Genomic DNA, 26,601 nt, shown 5'->3' on the forward strand with positions numbered 1-26,601 from the left:
CATAAAATTTACGAGTAGTAGAAGTTAGTAAGTAGATTAATCAAAATTCTAATCCTGCAAATACTCTATTGTAACAATTCGGTTCCGTTCCAAAGCAGTAACTCCAGAGATCGAAAAGTTCACTTTCAAGATAATATCACGTAAATCTACGTATAGGTACCCGAAACAGTATAAACTTCGCAATCATCGTATAAAACAAGAAGGCGAAGAGAGATAAATGATTATAATAACGATGATAATACACAGTATGTATGTACTCTAGGTACATTCAAAAGAAAAAAAAACAAACAATACAAAATAAAACAAAAATGCAACAAAAAAAACAAACAAAATGAAAAATACGAAACATTCGTAAACGTAAACACGCGCACACACATTTATAGGTACGTAAAACAAAGAAGGTAACGAAAAACATCGTGTCGTGAATTCATACGAGTACTACGAGTACATAGAACAATTAAATAAATACAAATCACAGAGTTATTGCAATAAACTTCGACATCGAACCATCAACGTATAGAAGTTTACATCGAACATGCATCTGCTCCGTTTACAGGCACTTGTTTCACTTCATTCTCGTTTATCTTTCACACACGTTTCTGAAAACTTATTCGGTCTTTGGTCGTTTTTCTCTGAAAAATACGTATCGTCAATGATCAGTTTATTATTCCCAACGTTCAGCACGATGAATAGACTGATTATTAATACGTACCTACGCCGTGCAAACGAATAAAGCTTTCTAAATGTTTGGGTACCATTCCATTATAGGGAATTGAATACTTTTGAACTATTTTCGCCGATAAACATTTTAAATTAAGTTTCGTTTGAGTACGTAGAATTATCTCAGCTACGCCTGCAAAATTATAGTAACATTCGGAGTAATAATTCGTATTCGTTCGAAGAGTTCGTAATCGATAGTGAATGATTTTTTACCAGTAGTAGCGACTTCGATTGGTGTTTTACCGCTAGCGTTGACGGTATCGATATGAGCTCCAGCATCGATTAAATCTATTATTATAGAGTGAAGTGTCATGAAATCGCTGTAATGTAAAATTTCACATAAATAAACCAATGTAAGTGAGAAACGTGAGTAAATCAGAATGAAATGAGAATCAAAATCCGTACTTGGTAGATCGTTGATAACAGACGATAACGTGTAGTGGAGTATTACGAAAATCATCCATCGCGTTCACATCAGCACCGCATTTGATGAGAAATTTCGTAGTTTCTGCGCAAGGATATCTAAACAAAATGATGAAATCAGATTACTTTTTTGCTTACTCGAATAAACTTGAAATTTATTTTGTTCGTTTCAATACTGATAAACATTTCAGAAGTACGAACGATTGTCCAAAATACGAAGTATTCAAACCTTCAGCACCGATCAGAGATTCTGTTTATTTTCAGCCCCCCTCCCCCTTCTTAACGCTCATGTGTCACGAAAAAATGCATTTTACGAAGGAATATGACTCAAGCTCGTAAAATAAAACACTTTAAACCCTCGAAGAATTCGAAAAATGAACTGATTTTGATCAGAAATTATTTCTGATCCAAATCAGCATTCAAGTCTACGGTTTCTGGAGTAAGAGAGTAGAAACTCGTAATTATTTTCAACACATTAGGTAAAATAAGTTCGGTCACGTGACCATTACATGGCTGAGCTGATAAGCAGAGCAATTACCCAAGCCAGGTATAATTTATTTACAATCTTGAAAATAATTGAAATACTTTGTTCGTGCCTCGTGTACAATCACGTGGCAGCCTAGAATGACCATGTAACATCACAATATGACTCTAAACTTACGAAGAATAATACCTAACGAAACACGAATTTAAAAGGTAAAATAAATACCTGCAGACTTCGATTATGTGAAAACTATCGATAGGTGTGTCAGGATCGACGCATAAATGAAGCAAGCTTTGCCCGTGTCTCGACGTAGCGTGTATATTGACTAAATTATGAACAAGTTGATGAACTCTGTATTCTTCATCGGGGATGAATTTGGATTTTAATTTGGTAACGATGCCGATAATATACAACGAAGAGAGCAGATTACTTTCCATTTCATCCTGCGTTAATATTCAGATTAGAAATCGTTGATATGTGTGTATTTCGTATCAGCGAACGAAATTATGAGAAATGTGAAGTAAATTTACCTGAACCATTGCGATATCGTCTTTGGTTGTGACTGTTTGCATTTTTTCTTTATTCCTACTCAGTTCGGCTACGGCTGCAGATAGGACGGTTTCTAAATACGAAAATTTGATCGTCTCTCTGTTGGATACCATTTGTGAAAACACCTAGAACACGATTATAGATGAGAATACGAACTTAAACAGTTAGTTTTACAGCATATGCTACCCTCCGCACTCTACCATCGTATATGGTGAGATTAAAATGATTCTAATCGTTTATTTCCCTATCCCCATCTCAAAATGATTAGAAAAATTTGAGAGTGAGAGGACCTAGGGCATTGCAGCACCTCTCCCCAAGTGAAAATTAACGTCCTCGTTCGAGAAGAGAATTAAAACGTTCGAATTTCCAACTTACTTGTGAAAATCTGAGAAGATCTTTGGTAATAGATATTTTGTTCAGCTGAGACAAATACAGAGCGTGTAACCATAGCATAATGCAACGATCGAATTTCGAATGATCTGCAAAAACTGCGCCTCGAAACACCACCGAATGAAGCACGTCTGGATTGTGTTTACCCAAAATACGCTCTCTACGAGAAAAAAAAATGAAAAGGTATGAAAATAGAGGCAAATAAATGCAAAATAAAAAGCTAGTTAGCGACTATAACTAATCAACTACCAACCAAAGCGAATTACTCATACTCGTAATTGTTATCGAATAAAAAGAAACGCAGCAGAAAGATAATAATCTACCGTATAGTTAAGGATTCCATGTGCAGTTCATCGGCGTTATTCTTAATTATTTCCAATTCTTCCATATTTTGACACTCTTGTCGATTGTTGTACGCAGCAACGGGTTCAAATTTCGGTTTTTGTAATACATTGTTCGAGTCTAAATACCTGCAATTAAATTACAACGTAATTAGTTAAGTACTCATTACTCAATCACTATCCATGTTGGGAATATGTCGGAGGCGAATTTAATACACAGCAAAAACTGCAAAAAGAGCAGTAGAGGGGCATGAATAATTGTCATGTTTTGTAAAATGGGCCCTCTTAAATTATCAAATGTTCAAGAAGACCTCGAATTTCCAACAAAAAAAAAAATTTTCCCAAATGTACAAAAAAGTATTGAAAATGCGCTTAAATGACAAAATTAGAATAAAAAGAAAAAAAAACATTTAATTCACTGAAAATAGTGAAAATTATCAAAAATAGTTGAAATTTCGATAAAAGGTTGTCCAAAACGTACAAAAAAGTGCAAAAAAACTCATCAGAATAATGTAAAAACACTCAAAAAACGCATTAAAATGACAGAAAATTGTCAACATCTGATAAAATGTTGCTAAGAACAATCTTTTGCAGTCAGAATTATCCAAAATACTGGTTCTTTTTCATCTAAATGGCCAAGAAATGTCGGTTTTTGCCAAAATCACACCAAAACCATCTATTGTCACAAAAAAAATTGCAAAAAATCTTCCTATTTTACAGGTAAAAATGTAAAAAGGGCCAATTTTTTTGGCGAAAACTGCCCAAAAATCCTGATATTTTTCTCGAAATTGCCAAACAGTCTTATTTTTCCAAAATAAGCCAAAATAAAACTTTTCTGGTCACAATTTCCAAAATTTGTTGGTTTTTTGGCGCCAAAAAAATTGCTGATTGTGTCGTCAAAGTTGCAAAAAAATTACCGTGTTATCAAAATCACCAAAAATTTTTAAAAATCCTATAAAACTTGCAACCAAATGCATTGTTGTTATCAAAATTTTTGATAAGTTCTACTTTTTGATACATTGCAGAAAAAGTGGTTGGTCAAAAATGCAAAAAACTGTTTTTTATCAAAATTGCAAAAAAAAACATATTTTTTCCAAAATGAAAACACATTTTTTTGTCAATATTTTCTCAGAAAATTTTGCATTTTTGTTACAAAAAATCTGTCAATTTTTATCAAAATCAACATGTCATATTTTGTGATCAAAAATGGAAAAAAACTGTGTTTTTTCAAAATTGCAAGAAAACTGTTTTTCTCAAAATTGCAAAAAAAACTAGTTTTCTTAATTAATACTGAAAAAAAAACATTTTTTTAATCAAAATTGCAAATAAATGTTTTTTTATTTTATCAAAATACAAAAAAAAATATTTTTTGCCAAAATGAAAGCCCATTTTCTTGCAAACATTGCTTCAGAAAATCTTGCATTTTTGTTGCAAAAAATCTGTCTGTTTGACAGAATTGCAAAAAAATCACCATGTTATCAAAATCACCAAAAAATTCTAAAAATCTTATAAAAATTGCAAAAATTGCCTGTTGTTATCAAAATTTTTGGTAAGTTTTACTTTTTGCAACATTGCAGAAAAAGTGGTAGGTCAAAAATGCAAAAAACTGTTTTTTTATCACAATTGCAAAAAAAAACATATTCTTCCCCAAAATAAAACCCCATTTTTTTGGTCAATATTTTCTCAGAAAATCTCGAATTTCTGTGGCAAAAAATCTGTCTGTTTGTCAGGTTGCAAAAAATCAATTTTTATCAAAATTAACAAGTCATATTTTGTGATCAAAAATGGGAAAAAACGGTGTTTTCTCGAAATTGCAAAAAACTAGTTTTTTTAATTATTATTGCAAAAAAACATTTTTCAAAATCAAAATTGCAAAAAAAAACGTTTTTTATCAAAATACAAAAAAAACATATTTTTTGCCAAAATAAAAACCCATTTTTTTGCCAATATTTTCTCAGAAAATCTTGCATTTTTGTTGCAAAAAATCTGTCTGTTTGTCAGAGTTGCAAAAAAATCAACGTGTTATCAAAATTACCAAAAAATTACTGTGTTATCAAAATTTCCAAAAAATTCTAAAAATCTTATAAAAACTGCAAAAAATGCCAGTTGTTACTAAGTTTTACTTTTTGCAACATTGCAGAAAAAAAGGTTGATCAAAAATGCAAAAAACCGTTTTTTATCAAAATTGCAAAAAAAAACATATTTTTTGCCGAAATGAAACCCCATTTTTTTGTCAATATTTTCTCAGAAAATCTTGCATTTTTGTAGCAAGAAATCTGACTGATACAGTCAGAGTTGCAAAAAATCAATTTTCATCAAAATTAACTAGTCATATTTTGTGATTAAAAATAAAAAAAAAACTGTTTTTTCAAAATTGCAAGAAAACTTATTTTCTTAAAATTGCAAAAAAAAACATTTTTTTATCAAAATACATACATTAAAAAAAACATATTTTTTGCCAAAATGAAAGCCCATTTTCTTGCAAACATTGTTTCAGAAAATCTTGCATTTTTGTTGCAAAAAATCTGTTTGTTTAGTTTGAGTTGCAAAAAATCAATTTTTATCAAAATTACCAAGTCAAATTTTTTGATTCAAAATGCAAAAAAAGTTTATTTTTCAAAATTGCAAAAAACCAATTTTCTTTTAAAATTGCAAGAAATTGTTTTTTAATCAATATTGCAAAAAAAACTGTTTTTTATCAAAAAATTTAAAAAAAAACAGTTTTTTATCAAAATTTAAACAAAACATATTTTTTACTAAAATGAAAGCCCATTTTCTTTCCAACATTTTTTCAGAAAGTCTTGCATTTTTGTTGTAAAAAAGCTGTCTATTTCGTCAAGTGTTGCAAAAAATCAGTTTATTGAATCAGAATCGTAATGTCATGTTTTTTGTCAAAATTGTTCTGAAAATCTTGCGTTTTTGACCCCCAAAAAAATCAGTTCTTTATTAAAATTTGAAAATTATCAAAAAAGAACCTTCTATCTTTTTTTGAATTCCTAAATGGTCATTTTTTTGCTATTGCTACATTAATGCAAAAACTGCTGAAACCCCTTTCTTCATGGTTAAACTCAAAATTTTTAGAGAATCTTGCTTTTCAGTTAATTAGTCACAAAAAAAATGTTCATTCGTCAAGGTCAAAATTACAAACAGAAATCAAGTTTCATTAAAAGGTACTCATCAATAGTAAATCTTACTTTTTTTGGTCCAAATTGTCAAAAAAAATTTAGGAATACTCACGCTTTTGTAAAAATTGCAAAAACACATTTTTTGTCACAATTGCCAGAAAATATTTTTTTTTTCAAATTTACTACAAAATCCATTTTTCTTCAAAAAATTCCAAAAAGACCTATTTTTTATCATAATTTGCCTAGAAGTCTTTCGAAATCCAATTTTTAAATTTTTGATACGAAAGAACAAGAAAAGAAGGGATAAAAATCACAATCACCCAAATGAGCCCTTCTGAAGCGTTTCGCCGCGTGTTTTTCCCCCTTAGATCCTTCCCTATATGTAACCATGAAAGAAAAACTACAACGAACCTGTATTCCATGGCTCTTTTGAGAAAAACATACGCCAACTCTAAACTGTAACTATCCTTATCGTTAGCGAACGATGCTCCTAGTAATTCCAAAGCGTCGATTTTATCTGCCAGAGATACTTCGTCTTGTTTGATGAGAAATTCAACGATACCTAATCGTGTTCTTTCGGCACCGGCTAATAATGGCGTTAAACCTGCACATAATCGAACAAATGGAATTTTAAAAACCTCTTCTACGTAAAAATTGAAGCATATTTTGAACACATTATTCATAAAACTTCTAGTGTTGAAATGGTGGATGGAATATCGACTACTAACCGTGCTCATTTCGAGTCATTTTCGCTCCATGTTTCAATAATTCTTTGACTATTTCCAAATTACCGCATTCGGCAGCAAAATGCATCGCAGTAGCACCACATAACGCTTTTTGATCAGGATTTGCGCCTTTTTCCAGCAAATATTTCACAATTTCCAAATGACCTAAACATTTATTCGTCGTTAATACTTCGTTTGGAAAATCAAACTACTCGAACTTTACTCTAAACTCAAGTCGTTGGAACGTAAAAACGAATCCTTTGATGAACTTTCTGACCAACGAACCTTTATAAGCAGCTATCATCAAGCACGAGTTGTTGAATTTGTTTAATTTATGTAGATCTGCTCCATGATCTACGAGATATTGTACGATATCCAGACGACCATCGAAACACGCAGCACGAAGAGGAGTAGATTGAGTCAGAGTAGCGTGATTGATATCAGCACCAGCGTGAACTAGAGCTTTGACTACGTTTATGTGTCCGGCACCTAAAACAATAAGTGGATGATTACAATAAGAGTAAATCAACCCAAACAGGATGGATTTCAGGGCGAATGCGAACCTGCAGCACACCAAAGAGCACTTGCTCCATCTACGAGAAAACTATCAACTTTGACCGATCCTTCTTGCTCTAGATCAACTGGGAATCTGTTTATAAACACTTTCACCATTTTCTCATGGCCATTTCGTGCAGCGATTATCAAGGGCGTACATTTCTGTCCGTTGTCATCTTCCATTTCCTAAACACAAGCGAAATTTGAATACCATTAAACATTTTGTTATTGAACTACATCAGTGCTGAATAAATACACAAATTTACTGCAAACATAGTGCAATTTTACAAGCATGATGAACATGTAGCTCGAGTTAGGTTGAGGTATCGTGTAGGTATACGATTGAGTATTACATCACTTACTCTGCTCAATAATTCTTTAACTTTATCATGCGGCATATTCTCCAACAAGGAACACATAATGCGAACCATTCCATCCCTGGCTGCGAAATATATCTGATCCGGAAGATACTGTATTTCTTGGATCATCGCTTCCTTCATAATCACAACAACAAAGACACAGTCAATACAAAGCAACGATACACACGAACCTTACAATACAAAAAACGCAGCGATTTAAAAATCCAATCTGGGGTAGATTAAAACAGCTGCAAATCGACGATATTGATCAGTACGATAAAACAATAACCATCGAATTACGACGATATTGCGAATATAAAATCATACGTTTAATTGGAACACATACAGCGTCGAGTACGAGACTAAGCACTAAGCTTCTACGCACATTTTCATCTATTAAACAATGAACGGTATTTTTAGATTCGATTTGTATGCGCTAAAATGACGCATTAAAATAATTGACCAAAGAAAAAGAATGAAAAAATCAACATCACCGCGCGAAGGATACTTCAAATTTGTGTTCGAATCCGCAACGAAGGAGTTTCGAAATTGAAACGTACATTTCTCGACGATGATTATTTCGAATTTTTAGTACGTTCTGATGATAGGAGAAATGTTAATTGCTCGACTAAACGATCGTATTCGGACGTAAATTCACAATTTTTTGCCCCTTTTCTTTAGGTGAGGTGATAAAAGGGTATTAGAAGGAGCGATTATCGATGTCGTCACACATACTGATATTAATCGATTATTATATCGATAGTTACTTATATCGATTTCTATGAAACATGTCCGATTGTAGTCGATCATTTCTTATTACAATATATTCGTTTTATGACAGCCGAGCTGTATTGTTTACTTATTTTCTTATATGGTAGCAGAGCGTAGTTAATAAGGATTAATTCCATTCGTGATATTTTATATACATTCGTCGCGTTTTCGAAAAAATTAAATTGAAAAAAAAAGTGCACTAAAATCGATTTTGATCGAATTGAATATTCAACTTTTTAATTTTTTTAATAAAAATTAATTTTTCGAATTTTTTGATCGTGTGACCGATTTTTTATATTAAAATGGAACGAGATCAGATTAACGGTTCTAATGATCAAGGCGGAGAACAAGGAGATCAATCTGGTGAACAATCACAGCCATTAAATGGGGAAACGAGCCGGAACAATGTTCAGAATGGTCTGTAATAATTATAATAATTGGTACCTAATGATCAATATTTTTTAGAATTTATTGAATTTATATGAATATTCGGATCTCGAACAATTTAATTTTGTTTAAATTCCTAATACCCCTGGGTGACGTGCACCAGAATTTATTTTTTGAAAAATTTTTTTTTGAGAAATTTGAAGTTGATTAATTATTATTAAATTTGAGTGACAATTTCAGTTGATAGGTATTTTTTAGCGAGACCCTTCACTGAAATTGAATATTGAAACTGAAGAGAATTTTTATACTCACGTAAATTGTATATTCTGATCATCTGAATGTGGATTATTAATTTTTTTAAAAATTGAACTCTCTTTTTAGATTTTTTTGACATTTTCGTGATTTTTTTTCCTTATTGGAATAAAGTTTGATAAACTGAATTTTTTTTTTGAATTTTTTTAGAACAAAATCTGTTTTTTTCTTACGTGAACGAATTTTTTTTTGAACAAATTCAAGTGATCAGGTGAATTTTTTGAACAAAATTTCGAGTGAGCAGCTATTTTTTTGATGAAAAATTTCTCAGTTGATTTTTTTTCTAAAATAGAAGAGAATAAAATTGAATTAAAATTTTAAAAAAAAATAATAAAAGTAACACAATGTTTGATTTTATTTTATTAGGTACTGAGGATTCACCTCCACTATCGAACGAACTTGTCTTTACCATCTTAACTGACTTCCGAGATGAACTTGCTTCAATTAAGGCAGAATTCGAATCCATGAAAGACAATTTAAAAAATATGCCTTCCTCTACTGAAAATCGCGATCGTCATACAAGATCCTTTTTAAAATTTAATACTCCAACTTCTGGTAGTGTCTTGACCAAAAATACTAACTATGATCTTTGGAAATCACGTTTTCTTTTTGAATTGAAGGCGCAAGGAGCGCAATATTTGATTGACAAACTAATAAAACAAAAGAAAACGAAGGATGAGAGAGAAGCCGATGAAGCTGCGGCTCTTCGTGCTTTGATTGATCGTCTGGACGAAACTCATCATCGAATGATTCAAGGAGAAAATACTGTCGAAGCTGCGCTTCAAAAACTTGATTCTAATAGGGCCCCAAAAGGTGTGTTGACTACAACCACCTTATGGGAACAGTTATACTCGATCAAGTATAGGGTTGGTGAGGAGACTGCTCCGGAATTCATGGTTAGGTTTGAGAATTTGGTTAAACAGATAGACGATGCTGTGGTCAATACTCCTGGTTCTGCAACTACTGAGAAGGAGACTGTTACTGATATTGAAAAGAAAAGGATTTTAATGTTAGCGATCGGTACCAGCAGCCAACATCTCCAGACTAGAGAGGCTGCCAAACAAATGTTGAATGATGGTAAAGGTATGACTTTTCTTGAGATGAAAACGTATTTTTTGAGCGATGAGCAACAAAATAACACTCTGAAGGAGAAGGAAACGCACTCCGATGCAGCTTTTGCGTTTTCGCAACGACAGCAGGGGGCTGGCGGGGGAAAGATGAAGAACGACAGGTTTCACTGGACCAAAAGTGACCAAAATGCGAAAAATCGAGCATCTCCTAATTCGAATCAGAACTCGAACTGTCTGTGCACCAATTGCGGAATGAGGGGTCACCAACGTCACAACTGTAAAAATGGTGAAAAGAAATGGTGTTACAACTGCTTTAGGCTAACCGATCATATTAGCGTCTCGTGCCCTCACAAAAATAAGAGAGCTGTCACTGTCAACTCCAAAAGTGCACCACCTCCACCCAAAAACCCAAAACTGCGGCCAATTTTGAAAAAGAAATCCGAAGTCAAGGGTCAAGCGAATCTGGTAGGAGCTGAAACTGTAAATGTTGGAGAAGAGGAGTACTACCTTTTCTACGTTGATGATCAAGAGAAGGAACCGGATGTTGAAAGTAAGATTTTAATTTTTGATCAAATTAATAATGATATGGTTAGATTTATTGCCGATTCAGGCGCGACTGAACATCTGATTAATAATAAATCAAAATTGAGTAATATAATTAGATTAGAAAATGTAAAGAGACTGGGTAGTGCAAATAAATCTGAGTGTGCTGACGTAATTATAGAATATAAAGGTGATATTACGTTTCTAAATGAGGGAACAAATAAGGTAGGGAATTTGAAAAATGTTTTCTTCTCTGAAAATGCCTCAGCAAATTTATTTTCTCTGAAAAAGTTAGTTCAAAAAGATTTGTCTGTTACTTTGAATAAAAATGGCTTGATTATTTTTGATAAAAATGGAAAAATTATAAAAACTGGAAAATTTGATGGAAAATTTTGGCATCTTGATTTCAAAATTTACAAAACTGATCGTGATTGTGATGAAATTTTTCTCACTAATGGAAAGGGAGGGAGCAATTCTGATCATTCCTATTATAGAAAAAGACCAATTTTAGATCAAGGTGATAAAATAGCTAAAAAGATCAGATTAGGAGGGAGAGATCAACCTTCCGGTTTGGAACATTCTTATAATAAATCTCCCACGAAAGAACCCTCTAAAAATGTTAAAAATGATGAAATAATTACCCAAAATGACCCAGAAAAAAATGAAACACCCCAAATTGAAAATCAAAATTTTGAAAAAGAAGAAATTATTGAGAATGTAAATTTTAATAATATTGACTGTAATAGTACACTTAGACATTATCTTGAAAATGAATGTGAAATGAATTTAAAAGATTTGTATGATCTAGATCAAAAACAAATTATTAGTTTGAAAAGTAGGGTAGGTTTACTTTGGCATCTCCGATTAAATCATGCTTCAAAAACTTACTTGGAAATTGCATCTAAGGTAATTCCATGTTTGAAAAACGTGAAATTCGTGGATGAAATTTCTGATTGTCTGGAATGTAAACGAGCAAAATTAACAAAATCACCTTGCAAAACGACAAGGTTAAGGAGGTCTGTGCCATTGACCCTGGTACATTCAGATCTTATGGGTCCGATCAACCCTACTGCCTATGGTTCAAACTCAAGGTATATTGTCACATTCATTGATGATTTTTCTAGATTTGCTTGTGCATACTCGTTGATTGATAAAACTACAGTTCATTTTGCCTTCAATCAATTTTTAAGATCTATGAGAAGTATTTTAGGAGTAGGCGTAAAAATTGGTATGTTAAGAATTGATAATGGTACTGAATACCTCACTCCTATGATGAAACGAACTTTAGGGGAAGAAAAAATTGAACCTGATAGAGTAAATACTTACACTCCTGAACATAATTCAACTGCTGAACGTCTGAATAGGGAAATTCAAGAGAAAGTAAGAGCTTTATTATTCAGTGCAAAAATGCCAACTTTGTTCTGGAACTATGCACTTACCTACATGATACATATTTATAATCGGACCCCTAAAGTCTCAACAAAATTCAAAACTCCATATGAACTTATTTATAATAGAAAACCAAACCTGAAATATGTACGTCGTTTTGGTTGCCTAACTGTTGCTCTTGATCTAGCCAACAAAAATAAACCAAAGTTTCAGGAACGAGGTAAAGTAGGTTTTTTAATTGGCTGTAATGACACAGGTTATTCTGTTTTTATTCCTCAAACGAATGAAATAATTAAAACTAAACACATTGAATGTATTGAATCGCGAGTATATGGTGATTTTATTGATGAAAATTTCAAACTAAAAATGCAAACTGCTTCACAAACTGGATCGTTGAGGGAAATTAGTTGGAACGAACGCGCAGGAGGGAGAAATGGAGCTGAGATCATACATTCCTCTGTGGAGCTAACTACTCCATCATCCACTCAAGATCTCAACTCAGTCCGCGTTGATCCAACCTCAAAAGAAACCATAGACTGTCTCAAAAATGCAATTTCTGAAAGCTGTGATGACGAAGATGAATTTACTTTGAAGTGTGAGGAAATTGAACAAAATTATGCAATGCATTTGAGTGATGCATCCGATGAAATTGAGCCAGAAACTTATCTTGAGGCTATGAATAGTTCTGACAAAGAAAAATGGAAAATTGCAATTGAGAGTGAACTGAAATCACTTGAGAAAAATGAAACTTGGGATTTGGTAGATAGGAACAGCCTACCAAAAGGAACTAAAATAATAAAATCTAGGTGGGTAAATAGGATTAAAAGAGAATCTGATGGGGGAAAAATATTTAAAAGTAGATTAGTAGCTTTAGGTTATGCTGATAAAAATAAATATGATTTAACTGAAACTTATTCACCAGTTTCACGAATTAGTGATGTTAGACTTCTATTATGCCTAGCTAATAAATTTGACCTTGATCTTGAGCAAATGGATGTAAAAACAGCGTTTTTGAACGGAACTCTTGAAAAGAATATTTATATGGAAATACCTGAAGGGGTTAAATGTGATGATCAAACTCGTAAGGTTAAAGTTTGTAAGTTAAAAAAGGCATTATATGGTTTGAAAGTAAGTCCTCGTAGGTGGTATGAAAGATTTAGGAATTTTATGCTTAAAATGGGATTTACTGTATACCCATTTCAGTCATGTCTTTTTATCTGGAGAAAAAAGGACAAATTTGTCATTTTATTACTTTATGTAGATGACATTTTGATCATAGGGAACTGTAAGGATAAAATCTTAGAAACGAAAAGACAATTAAATACTGAATTTGAAATGAAAGATCTAGGGGAACCAAAGAGGTTTCTAGGTATTGATATTAAAAGAGATAGGAAAAATAAAATTTTAAATTTAAGTCAATCTCATTATATTGACACAATTTTACACAGGTTTAATATGAGCGAATGTAAACCTACCAAAATTCCAATGAGAACAAATGAAGCTGAAAAAAAGAGCAAAAACGAAAAAATTGCTCAAAGTGAATTTATTGAAATACCTATACCTTATCGTGAGGCTATAGGTAGTCTTCTTTATTTGGCAAATGGTACAAGACCTGATTTAATGTATGCAGTAAATACATTGAGTCGTAAGCAGAGCAATTATAATGATGATGATTGGACTAGGGTGAAACATGTATTTAGGTATATTAAAGGAACTAGAAATTTTGGGCTCAGTTATACTGGAAAATTTAAAGAAAATAATGAAATAGAATGTTATGCCGATGCTTCTTTAGGCACTAACGATAATGAAGGTAGATCAACCAGTGGCTATGCAATCAAGGTATTTGGTGATCTCATCAGTTGGCGGACAAAAAGAGCTAATCATGTTGCTCTTTCATCTGCCGAAGCAGAATTTATTGCTATGAGTCTAGCCTGTCGCGAAATTGTTTATTTGAACGAGATATGCAAACGTATGATAAGATTAGAAATTATTCCAGTCTTATACGAAGATAACTTGTCTGCAATACGGCTTGCAAAAAATGATGACTCACAGAGTTTTAAACACATAGTGAAATTATGCTATCACTATGTCAGACTAGAGATTAAAAATAAAAGATTAAAAATTGAATGGCGAAATACCAACGATCAAATCGCCGATATCTTTACAAAAGCGCTTCCAGATCAGAAGTTTGCTTCGTTCCGACAGTTCTTAGTAAAAGAACTGATTAATTAAAATTAATAAAGATAAAGATATTAGATAGTCTGCATTTTTAATCTTATTTTTAACTTGTATCTAAATCATGTTTAATTGTTTCAGGCCATTGGGATTAACGTTGTTTTGATACGATTCCAATTCCACGAATATATATTGAAAAAAGTTTTGACCGGATACGAGCAGCTGATAGTTTTATACTTTATTTTTCATCATCATTATGTGTGCCGAGGAGGGAGTATTAGAAGGAGCGATTATCGATGTCGTCACACATACTGATATTAATCGATTATTATATCGATAGTTACTTATATCGATTTCTATGAAACATGTCCGATTGTAGTCGATCATTTCTTATTACAATATATTCGTTTTATGACAGCCGAGCTGTATTGTTTACTTATTTTCTTATAAAGGGTGATAAATTTATTTTGAAATTTTTTTCTTCTTTTGGCTGCAGACTTTAGTGACAACACAAGGCGAAAAAAATAAACAATGGGAATCAGTGTGACCATTTTTAAGAATAAAAATTACCGAGCAGACGATTTGCAAATTTTTATTTTTATTTTTATTTCAATGATTGATCGAATGATCAATTATGGATTGATCAATTTTTCTTCAGATCTAAGATCATGAATTGGGATAGGAGAAGATCGAGAATCATTCGGAGTCATCTGACCTTGAACTTCTAACCTCCCTAAGCCTCAAACTTTTAAATTGACTAGTGAGAAGAACAAAAATGATTTAGCTTTTGCCTTTATCCTTATCCATTATAGGTAGAAAGTTAGAAACTTGAACCTAATGAATATTGAATAATAAAGTTTCAATAGGGAGTAATAAAAAAGATATTGAGATCATCATCCTTCTATAATAATAATGATTGAGAATGAGAATTGAGACTAACTGATAAAGTGATAAGTAATCAAAAACCGAATCAAGTGCGTACCTATACAGTAAGTTTGATTGATTCCGTAGAATACCTAATTGAAGAAGAACTGAAGAAGAACGTAATGTATAATGTAGTGGTATTTCAACAAGAATAATATGTAAGAAGTAAGAATCCATGAGACGACTTACTGATGAAAAAATAACATCTACCTAGCTTCAAAGATGAAGCTCCTGCTTCAACAGTAAACCTGTAACCTGCTATTAGAAGTTTTGCCCTACTCTAACGTCTCAGATGAAATTTTAAATAAATAGAATACAGGTTTTCGAAATCAAAGCTCATGTTTCTTCAGTTTTTTCTTGACTTGAGCATTCGAGGATCGAAAGACATGAACAGGGAGTACCTTGTTCTAATCATTAAGCGCTGACTTGTGAACAAATCAAAAAATTACGTCGAACGCCCATATGAAAATGACATCCTACAGTACTCAGCTTAATATAGACTTCTACATATCTACGACTAAATACTGAGCTAAAAATGCAACTTATTTCATACAAAATAAAACCATTAACTTACGCGCTCCGATAAGGTAGTATATCCGTCAAACATCATTTCGACACGTTTTATTTCCAAATTCCGAACAGTTCACACTCCGATTTACAAAAAAAAAAAAAAATATCATACACTTGCCAACACAGCTTCGACACTTGCTATTAAATTAAAACGCGAAATTAATCGAAAATTCAGAACAGAACTGTTACTCGTCGAGTGCAAGTGAAATCCTCAATTGTAGGTGAGGTACCTCCTACCCGCACGATATTACATACACATAGCTTAATCGTATATTTGATACTATAAGAGAGCGCATATACGTTGATTTTAGCCAGCTTATCTGTATTTTTTAATTGAAAGTTATACCTATCAAAGCTCTTATCTTACGAGTTTAAATAAACTTGATTCTCTGATTGTTCATTAATGAATAGACTCCTTTATTCCCATTTTTCATCGCGATATCGCTCCCTCGTTTTTATTCGTACTTGGATATCTACGTATAGGTACATTTATTATAAGCCAAGCTACATAATAACGAATTCATAAGTACGGTCATTAGGCTACTGTTTAGGAACCAGTGACGAGTGACGATGAAATAATGATCGATATGAGAGCATAGTGGGTCTTTTATCTGTACGTTGGTAGGTAAAGGTATAGAGGCAGATTATCCTACGGTAGGTACTTGAAGAGTTTTATACGTAGTTGGAATACGACGTGTTTGCCTCGAGTATTATAATTAAACAGTATACCTAACTGTACGGTTAGTTGTTAGAACAACAAGGCAGGTATTTTTTTATTGAACGAGTTTCGTGAAATGTACTTCGTTGGAATAAAAGTAGTTTTCAGCGAAGCTCGCAGTGCGTAATGAAATGAGATTTGGTTTGATTAATTTTTTCGAAATCAAAGATTTTAAAAAAACAAGTTGGAACATCGATTAAGTATTTTACACAAAGTCGATTGAGAGCAAAGCACAAACTCATAGGTGCTAAAAAATCTTTTCAAAAAAAAAAAAAAAAAAAAAAAATGGAGGACTGATTTAAAACATTATACTCTTCATTTGTTTTTTCTAAAGTTGGAATTGAATAGAAGAAATGAATTGACTCTTCATATAAAATGCCGAACAAATTGTAAAAAATAATAAAGGAAAAAGAGAAAGCCAATGGCTGAAATTATCATTCGGTTAACAAAAACTTTGCTAATCTGTCGAACAAACAATAATTATGAAAATGGAAATTTATGTATTAAATACTAAATATCAATATCGTTAGTATATAGATTTATCATCACAAATCTGCTTGGAGTAAATATATTTACGTATGAGCACCATCACTGAATAAACCTTCGTACGTATTACAAGAATACAATACAGCCTAACCCATAAAGATTGTTTAGTGACCTACGACAAAGCACACAGGAGTGACTTTAAAAGCCATAAGGGTACAAATACGTACATAAAACAGGTAGGTATACTTAAAATATACAGCATGTTATATTAAATTTAGATCTACGATCATATAGGCACTTATATAAATACGTGTAAGCTGAATAAAAATACAAAAAAGTACTCTACGAATACTTCAGGCATAAAAAATGCAGAATTGAATCATTATACGTTGGTGTGAGATACTGAATTCGAGTTGATCACGATAATGTTTAAATGGTTAAAATTTCATATTGTTGTTTCGCAACTTCTTGTCCTCCGAAAGGAATATAACATACACCGTGACTTGGCTGCACCTGTAGACACGAGTATGGTAATTAGCTGGTATTTCAGTTTTAATTTTTTTTTTAAATTAAATTTCGAAGTATGCTTTTGCGATGGAAAATTTATGAAAGTTTGACGATGAAGTAAGCTTCTATTTGTTGGGCAGTGATCGATATAGATAAGCAAGTGTACCGAGGTACTGTAGACTAATTAAAATTAAACACACAAATAAGGGAAACTTGAAACCAACTTTTCCAGGGGTTGTAGAACCCTCGTGTTGGCTTCGGCCGATGAACAATCGTTCGCCATTTTCTGAGCGTCCTCCTTCAAAGGCATTTGGTGGGATTTGGGAACCGGTAACATGAACCCACGAGGGAGTGCAATCACACAGCACCTGAAAATCATAAATATGCGATTAGAAATTTAATTAAAAAGGATGAGGTGATACAAATAATTCTAACAATATGATTTTATTACAAATTTAACAATTTGGATGATGTTTTATCAATTTTGGGACTTATTCTCAACAGTTGTTTGTTGCCAAAACAATTTATTTGAATAGGAATCTCGTTGAAAAAGACGATAAAGTGCAAAAACATGGTGAAAAAATTGTTTGAATTAATTTTGATTAAGTCTTAGTTTTTCTTTAAAATTTTGGGAAAATGAAATTATTAATACTTGCTTTCTTAAATTGAGTAATGAGATTTCGATTTTCAAGAAACCAATTCAATTTCAATTTCAATTTTAATTCAGGCAATTCCAGAAGTTGTAGCAACCAAATTACATTTTTCGACCAATTTTGAAAAATTTTTTAAAATTTTATTGTGCTAAAAAAATATTGTTTTGAATGTGCATACTCAAAATTGCGCCAAAACCCTAGGAAACTCGACTTGTGACTAGAAAAAAATATTCCTTAAGATGTAGCAGCTCAATTCCATTTTAAGACCATTTTTGAGCAATTTCATAAGATTTGTAGCACAAAAAAAATACAATTTCGGAAATTCAAACTCAAAATATAGCTCAAAAATCCTCAAGAAACTCGACTTTGGACAAGAAAAGAGATTCCCAAAATTATATCTGCCTAATTGCATTTTTCGACCATTTTTGGTCAATTTTTTGGAAATTTTGGCTCCAAAAAATCTGATTAACTGATCGAACATAAAGAAAAATGATGCAGTGAGCTTCTATGATCTAAGTTGAAAAAATTTCAACACTTTAAAATGAATAAAAATCGCAGTAGAATTTAAAAAAAAAAAAATTCAAAAAATTGGAAATTGGGCACATATTTAAAAATTCAATGAAAAAAAACCTAAAACATTGAAATTTTTCAAAAAAATCATCTTCGATTCGAAAAAAAAGCAAAAGCAACAATTCGCAAGGAATTTCCCGGTTTACCAAGCTTACCTCGTAGCTATCCTTGGGATTTTCCCTGCCACCCCAAGCAACATAGGCAGCACGATGCGACGGTACTAATTTTCCAGGTATCAGGGCTCCTTCGTGCTGAGCTCTAATTACGTATATCAATTCTCCGCTCACATCAGCCCCAGCAACAACAGCATTAGGTGGAAAACTGCCATTGTTACTCGGTACCCATCTCGGAGCAGTGGTTGGATGATGATGATGGTGGTGAGGTTGGTAAGGTGGTACTCCGGCGGGAGGAATTTGGGGATACATTGGATTCGGTGGTTGGAATGGTGGAGGATTGAAGCCTGGAGCTTGTCCTGGGATAGGTGCTGGATAAGGCATATTTGGGTTCGGTGGTGGTTGTTGAGGATATCCGGGTATGAAAGACGGTGGTGAATCTGCAAAATATTAGAAAGGAAATCAGATGTACGAGGAACATATAAATATAGGTAATTTTATAACTGATTGATTGATTGATCGCCATAGCTTACTCTCAATAATCCAATGTCCAGAAGCACCCCATCCGGTGCAAACGCCGAAATATTGAATGGGAAACATGGCGCTGTCTTGCCACGACATCAATGGGCGGAAATCGCCTTGAACTCCGGCCGATAATGTTCCATATTCCCATTTAATCCAAAATGATTTATATTCGTTGGGATTCAGCAAATTAGGTGTCGGGACTTCGACCACGTCTGGTTGAGTTTGATCTTTTCGAATAACCGATTTCGTATTTTTCCAACCTCCGAAAAATACCTGCGAAAGTAAAATATTGAGTTGTTAGATTGCAGGTTGCTGTGGTACATTTTAGGCAAACACAGTAATACAAAATGCACTAAAATTGGGCGACAAGAAGAGTACATATTTTATTAAATATGTATCAATACGTACCTCGTACATGGGTTTACTTTCGTATGGTGTTGATGTAAGAGCAATGTGCGCATCGTGAGGGGCCTTTATTTTGAAATTTACGTAATTTGCTTGGACCGGGTAGAACTGATAAACCAAACGGTCTTCCGTGTACAAATCTGTAACCAATTATTTCAAATATTATTCGATCATAAATAAAAGTAATTTTCTAGAAGTATCATCTATAGATTAAATAGGTATTCAATTTAATCAACTAAACATGAAAGCTACCCATGATCAGAATCAATTCTTCAATATTCTTTAATTCAATCTGAATTTTAAGAATCTTTCATTCTTTGGCTCTTTCTGAGTTAGGTAATCAATTCATTTTAATAAAAAACTGCCAATACTGTTTGAAAATTTATGAAATCATATATTTTTTTAATTTTTGAAACGCAGGAACAAATCAAAAGTATATTGTAGGTATCAGATGCAGTAAATTCTTGTTAGGTACCTATTTTCAACAACAATAATTTAATTTATTTAATTTAAGATGTATCACCTACTGATATTGAGTCACTTATGTACTCTACCCTACTTTGTAACATTAAAATAACAATTTTAAAAAAAAAATTATTTAGGTAAACTTTCATCAATTTTAGGAAATTTTTATTCTATTTTAATGCAATTTTCATCAAGTTTTTTCAACAATTTTTTCGCACTTACTTAGCATCAATTTTTGTACTGTATTTTTTCAAATTTTTCACAATTTCACGGTAATGTTTTTGCAATTTTACATACCTATTTTATTTTTTTTCCAGATATTTTTATCAAATTTCAGATGGATTTGCACCAATTTTTATAGACAATTTTGCAAGTTTTTAAGTCAATTTTTGTGATTTTTTTTTTTTTTGTAAACTTAGATTATCTATTCAACACCGTGCACAATTTTTTCAACAATTTACAAAATATTAGCTTAGATCTGTAGACCTTTAAGCAACTTTTTCAAAAGTTTACGGTTTTTTTTTTTTTACATTTGGCAAATTGTTTATTTTTTGGGTTTCTGATTTTTTTTTAGGAACACTTGCATTATTCATCGATTATTTTTATCACTTCTCCATAATTTTTGGGTTTTTAAAACTAATTTTCTGATGATTTGGTAATTTTTTCAATATGTACTTTACAAAGCGTTAATTTGTCTGTGATTTTCGACAAATTCATAATGAATACTACTGGATTTTTTTTTATTTTGATGATGAGAGGTTTATTACTTGGGTCAGTCCTTTTAAATTTTTTAAAAAAATAAACCAATCTTTAAGGTATTAGGTTATTCTAATACCTTCGAAGAGGGAAGGGGAATGACGCAAACAAATTACAACAACCTCTAATAATAATGATTATGTTCTGATGAAGTTCAAAAAAATCCCCCCCCCCCATCCTTCTCTCCACCTTTCTCCAACTCATCAAACATTTCCAAGACTCCAGAAAATTGAAAATAACGTTGAACATGACGTTGGTTTTCATATGTACAAGAGTAGGTCATCATCGTGGGGCACTATAGATAAATTAAAAAATCTTCTTATTTTTTGGATTTGATCGCCGAACGCTCTTTATGACCCCAATTTTGAAAAAGTTTGAAAAACTGTAGAAAGGCAACTTCAACTACTTCAACGTGAGTCATTTAAACAAAATTTGATCTGGTCTGATCTTCCGGATCAGGATTTTGGCCTTTTGACTTGTCTGTCTGACTGTCCAAGGTCGACTTGTCTGCCTACCTAGTCTCTTAAGGTCATTGACCCATCTGTCTAGCCTCTTAAGGTCACTGAACTATCTGCCTAGCCTCTCACAGTCGTGTCCTGTCTGGCCTGTGGAGGTGTCTGGGAGCCTGTCTGGCTTTTCAAGGTCATGCCTACCTATCTGTCTCTCCTCTTGAGGTCATTGACCCATCTGGCTGTACTTTCGAGATCATTGACCCATCTATCTAGCCTCTCAAGGTCGCATGTCTGCCATTTTAAGGTCATTAACTTATCTGACGGGTCTCTTAAGGTCATTGACCTATTCGTGTAGCCTCTCCTGAATCTCTGTCTGTCCTCTCGAGGTTGTCTGTCTGTCTGTCTGTCTGTCTGTCTGATTGCTTGTCTCGGCTCTTAAGGCCATTGACTCGTCTGTCTGTTCTCTTAAGGTCATTAACCCATCTGTCTGTTTTAAAGATCATTGACCAATGTGACTGAACTCTCAAGGTCACTGACCAATCTGTTTAGTCTTCCATAGTCATCTGAATGCCTTTCTGATCTCTTAAGGACGTTGATCCTGATCCGTCAATATGGCTTCTCAAGGTCATCAACTCATCTGGCCTCTCGAGGCCTTTGATTGGTCGGTCTGACTTTACAAGGCCGTTTGTCCATCTGCCTGTCTGGCCTCTTAAGGTCATTGACCCATCTGTCTGTTTTTAAGGTCATTGACCGATGTGTTTGAACTCTCAAGGTCGCTGACCAATCTGTTTAGCCTTCCACGGTCGTCTGAATGCCTGTCTGATCTCTTAAGGTCGTTGATCCTGATCCGTCAATATGACTTCTCAAGGTCATCGACTCATCTGGCCTCTTAAGACCTTTGATTGGCCTGTCTGACTTACCAAGGTCGTTTGGCCATCTGCCTGGTTGACCTCTCAAGGTCATTGACCAGTCTGTCTAGCCTCTTGAGGCCACTGACCTACTTGTCTTGCCTTTTATGATTGTCTATCTGCTTGTCTGACCTCTTAAGGTAAATTGCCCCATCTGCCTGACCTGTTAAGGTCATTGACCCGTCTGCCTGACCTCATAAGGGCACTGAACTACCTGTCTAGCCTCTTGTAATCGTCTGTCTGCCTGTCTGGCTTCTCAAAAAACCACAATTTATGTGTTGCACATATTCCCTCTTTAAGCACCAATTTCTGAGCGACTTTCAACTCGAAATTAAAGTCTCCACTAAAGTATGTAGTAGGTATCCCAATCGGAACCAATGTTTCTGAACCGGATAGAGGGGAATCAAATAAGAAGGCCCCAAAATACGCCAGCAGCCAAAATTTCAGGCGCTGAAATTCATTATTCTATTTTCAACAAATTTTTGAAAATTCAAATTTGAGCCAAAAATGGGGAAAAGATTGAGATTTTTCTCAACTGACCAAGAAAGTCGAAATTTGTTTCCTATTTTCAACCTCCCAAGTCAATTGGTAATAGTTCTGAACCGTTTTAGAGCCTCCAGCAGATTTTTGAATTCTCGTTTAAAAAAAAAAGAAATTAGGCTATAAGAAAAATTAAAATTAAATTCAGCACCTATGAACTCGGATTTACCATCTTTGTAACCAGTTTGTTCAATTTGGGTGCAAATTTGTAGTCTAAGATATTTTTGGGCTGTTTCAAATTCGAAATTATTTATAATGATTAGGTAGGTAGTTAAAAAAAAAGAGAGAGAAAATGTATGTTTACGAACACGTAAATGAAAGAAGCTAAAATTTTTTCTTATAGGTAATTATTTCTGAAAAAAAAAAAAAAATGAAAATAATGAAAATCTACTGGGGGTTCTACAACAGTTCAAAACCATCGACAATCAACTCAGGAGGTCAAAAATAGGCTACAAACCAAATTTAGGGTCATTCCACGTCAATCGGACCAAGAAGTGGTAGGTGGGTTCGCCGATTTTTTTGAAATTTTTTCTGTGGAAAGACCTTCCAAAGGGATGACCAATGGCGCAAATCGCAGCCCTGTAGCCCATTTTTAACGGCAGCCAGGGGGTGTCTAAGTTTTCAGTGATCCTAAAATACCATCCATTTCAGCAGTGGATTACTCGATAACCGCAATACCTATCAAAATGGAACTTTTTCCGATAGTTAGGGGTTTTGAAAGACTTTTTGGTGATATCATAAAAATCAGTGTTGCCACTTTTTTTCGTACAAAAAATTAGCTGAAAAAGTTTCAAAACGTAGTTTTTATATCGTCCCGACTCTCAAAAATTCTGAAAAAAATATATTATGGACAACTTGTCATGCTGAACAACATATTAAAAAATTGGGATGGTAACTTGGCGCAAAGTCTATTTAATAAAATTTAAAGTTTGCGAAAAAATGCGATTTTTTTATTTAAAACATGAAAACAAGTTTTGATAGGTAAAGTTGACCCATTTGACCCCTATTTTTACGTATCTGTTGAAAAAGTTGAAAAAACCCTTTCACTCGATGAAATAAACTCCTCACAAGAAAATCAAAATTCGAAAAAATTCAATTTTCAATTTCAAACATCAAAAAAAGTTTAAATTTATTCAGTTGTCTTATTTTGACCTCTTTCTGACGTATTTCATGAAAAAGTTGATAAAAATTACATTCACAACAAAAAAATAAAAATTCGTTCATTTTTTGAATCTTTTCGAATTTTGATTTTTTGTGAGGAGTTCATTTCATCGAGTGAAAGGGTTTTTTCAACTTTTTCAACAGATACGTAAAAATAGGGGTCAAATGGGTCTACTTTACCTATCAAAACTTGTTTTCATGTTTTAAATAAAAAAATCGCATTTTTTCGCAAACTTTAAATTTTATTAAATCGACTTATGCGCCAAGTTACCATCCCAATTTTTTAATATGTTGTTCAGCATGAAAAGTTGTCCATAATATTTTTTTTTCAGAATTTTTGAGAGTCGGAACGATATAAAAACTAAAGAGCTTTAATAAAAACTACGTTTCGAAACTTTTTCAGCTAATTTTTTGTACGAAAAAAAGTGGCAACACTGATTTTTATGATATCACCAAAAAGCCTTTCAAAACCCCTAACTATCGGAAAAAGTTCCATTTTGATAGGTATTGCGGTTATCGAGTAATCCACTGCTGAAATGGATGGTATTTTAGGATCACTGAAAACTTCGACACCCCCTGGCTGCCGTTAAAAATGGGCTAGAGGACTGCGATTTGCGCCATTGGTCATCCCTTTGGAAGGTCTTTCCACAGGAAAAATTTCAAAAAAATCGGCAAACCCACCTACCACTTCTTGGTCCGATTGACGTGGAATGACCCTTTAGTGACATGTTGATTTTTTTTTCATTTTTTAGTCCTCTCAATTTTCAAAAATTCGCCAAACATCGAATAATCAATTTCAGTAGGTACCTAATAAATTCCCCTGTATTGTATTTTGGGACCCTCTATCAATTCTCCTTCCAGTAGTTGAGATAGTTCTTTTGTGAATATACATATCACTGCCATTGATAATCAAGAGTAAAATTTTCGCCCTACGTGACCGAAAAATTCAATCAGATTCTGATCTAAATCACTCATCTCGACGTTGATCGTAATCAGTGACCAGATTATCAAAAAATACACATTCTAGGACCCAACATCTTCAGCTAACTAGCCTAGATTGTCCATTCCACATCACTGACTACGGTTCAAACAATGTAAGTTGCGAACTACTGGCACAGTGGCACTTGATCACTGCTGCACTTACATTGCACATGATCATCCGCTTAATTATAATTATCATATTCACGAACGATTCATCGGTTAATTGGCCCGTTTCTCTATTTTTACCAACTACGAGATGTCGAGACGACGCCTCTTAGCCTACCACCTACACGTCCGCATCGACTGGTATGCCCAAATCAACATTTTAGGCGGTCCAGATGACAGTGGTCAAGAGAGACATTCGTTCCACTCATTCGCACTGATTACCAACACAGTTAGTTTGCTCATTACATTAGCAACAACGATACTTTGCTCCTTGATGGCTTCGATCAAGGTTATTTGATGCACATTCCATCAATTGTTCGATCCATTTTTCGAATAATACCTATATCGGCGTTATACAGCGTCAGATTATGCACACAGGTGCCTATTATGACACTCAACAGGTGGCCCATCCATCTAGTATGAAGCACCAGACCAACCAACCGTTGCAAAAGGGGTGCAAAGTGAAACGAACCCTCAATGCCCCTGCTCTGTGCCTTATGAGCCAGAACCAAATTGATGTGTGGGCTTACAGGGGCCATAGGATCAGTACGCTAATTTATTATGCACCTCCAACGTGTATCTATAACTTTACTTACACGTCTACACATACCTACCTACGTTTATTGTTTACATAACTTATATTATACATACCTATAGTACTCATCGCGCCGATTCGAAGATAGGTATTTCCGTTTCAATACTCCAAGCCGGTAAAATAACTACGATAAGCACTTTTTCCAGCACACGTTCGAAGCCTCGAGCAATCCACTACTATAAAAGACCAAACCGGACCAAAAAAATAAAAATAGCCGGCAAATCGTACCGGGCCACGCAAAATAAAGATAACACACACACGAATAACTCCGGAAATTATACGTTAGATAAGCTCTCGCTTCTACGAATGAAGATGGCCGCGTAACTAAAACCGAGCCGAGTATATGAGTAAGCGTTAAATTCTGCACGATGAATTTTTTCAATTTTCATCGAAAGTTTGCCAAGAATGCATACAGATCGAGTACATTATTAGTTACACTACAACAATGTATCTCTAATGGCGTAAACTTGAAAGCGAATTGGGTAAGAGGTGAGGTGTGGTAGGTCGAAACGTCACAGTTGTACAGTTTCGACGTAGACTTTACGGTGTGGAGTGCGATGCGGTGTGACGCCAGCGTGCAGTAGTATGGGGAATACCGCCGGCCGACGCCACTACGCTGTGCCCTCCTGTCTGCTGTTAGTGCTGTTGTGGTGGTAGTGGCAGTGGCATTGAATATGTGGTACCTACCTAAAAACAAAACAGCTGTTGAGATATATTAGCTATTAGCAGATGTATGAGGCATGAGCTGTATCATCGGAAAGAATCAGAGCTTCAAAATGCTATCTTTCA

The 26,601-nt window shown here is 33.7% G+C and overlaps 3 protein-coding genes across 4 annotated transcripts; 1 reads left to right on the plus strand and 2 right to left on the minus strand.

Annotated features, from left to right (window-relative positions):
- Positions 1-206: 206 nt before the first annotated feature.
- Positions 207-16,270, minus strand: LOC135845269 (protein fem-1 homolog B-like). 2 transcript variants are annotated; one of them, XM_065363737.1, is made up of 15 exons: positions 15,817-16,270; positions 11,643-11,711; positions 7,675-7,806; positions 7,321-7,498; positions 7,043-7,246; positions 6,761-6,922; positions 6,444-6,636; positions 2,890-3,036; positions 2,552-2,726; positions 2,158-2,301; positions 1,853-2,070; positions 1,126-1,242; positions 934-1,040; positions 713-853; positions 207-632 (listed from the first exon to the last, which is right to left on the minus strand). In XM_065363737.1, exons 1-15 carry the CDS (start codon positions 15,850-15,852, stop codon positions 571-573), a joined length of 2,085 nt encoding a protein of 694 aa, XP_065219809.1. In that variant the 5' UTR covers positions 15,853-16,270; the 3' UTR covers positions 207-570. The 2 variants fall into 2 exon arrangements, with proteins under 2 accessions (XP_065219809.1, XP_065219810.1); XM_065363738.1 differs by lacking the exon at positions 11,643-11,711 and having other exon boundaries at positions 15,817-16,268.
- Positions 8,142-14,740, plus strand: LOC135845270 (uncharacterized). Its single transcript, XM_065363739.1, has 3 exons — positions 8,142-8,859; positions 9,508-10,761; positions 14,460-14,740. The coding sequence occupies exons 1-3, from the start codon at positions 8,745-8,747 to the stop codon at positions 14,471-14,473; spliced, it is 1,383 nt and encodes a 460-aa protein (XP_065219811.1). The 5' UTR covers positions 8,142-8,744; the 3' UTR covers positions 14,474-14,740.
- Positions 16,271-17,010: 740 nt separating the features above from the next.
- LOC135845271 (uncharacterized) lies at positions 17,011-26,282 on the minus strand. Its single transcript, XM_065363741.1, has 6 exons — positions 25,869-26,282; positions 19,793-19,929; positions 19,393-19,657; positions 18,902-19,299; positions 17,748-17,891; positions 17,011-17,529 (listed from the first exon to the last, which is right to left on the minus strand). Exons 1-6 carry the CDS (start codon positions 25,879-25,881, stop codon positions 17,446-17,448), a joined length of 1,041 nt encoding a protein of 346 aa, XP_065219813.1. The 5' UTR covers positions 25,882-26,282; the 3' UTR covers positions 17,011-17,445.
- Between the last annotated feature and the right edge of the window lie 319 nt (positions 26,283-26,601).

The sequence above is a fragment of the Planococcus citri genome, chromosome 4 (genome assembly GCF_950023065.1).
Source record: "Planococcus citri chromosome 4, ihPlaCitr1.1, whole genome shotgun sequence".
NCBI classification, from domain to species: domain Eukaryota; kingdom Metazoa; phylum Arthropoda; class Insecta; order Hemiptera; family Pseudococcidae; genus Planococcus; species Planococcus citri.

Excerpts from the sequence above, each read along its gene's own strand:
- LOC135845269 (XM_065363737.1), bottom strand. The coding sequence starts at position 15,852 with ATGATGTTTGACGGATATACTACCTTATCGGAGCGC. Across the intron at positions 7,499-7,674 it reads TTAAAGAATTATTGAGCAGA|GAAATGGAAGATGACAACGG; the intron begins GTAAGTGATGTA and ends GCTTGTGTTTAG. Across the intron at positions 6,637-6,760 it reads AATGACTCGAAATGAGCACG|GTTTAACGCCATTATTAGCC; the intron begins GTTAGTAGTCGA and ends GATTATGTGCAG.
- LOC135845271 (XM_065363741.1), bottom strand. Across the intron at positions 19,300-19,392 it reads TGGACATTGGATTATTGAGA|ATTCACCACCGTCTTTCATA; the intron begins GTAAGCTATGGC and ends AATATTTTGCAG. Across the intron at positions 17,892-18,901 it reads ATCCCAAGGATAGCTACGAG|GTGCTGTGTGATTGCACTCC; the intron begins GTAAGCTTGGTA and ends TATGATTTTCAG.
- LOC135845270 (XM_065363739.1), top strand. The coding sequence starts at position 8,745 with ATGGAACGAGATCAGATTAACGGTTCTAATGATCAAGGCGGAGAACAA. Across the intron at positions 8,860-9,507 it reads CCGGAACAATGTTCAGAATG|GTACTGAGGATTCACCTCCA; the intron begins GTCTGTAATAAT and ends TTATTTTATTAG.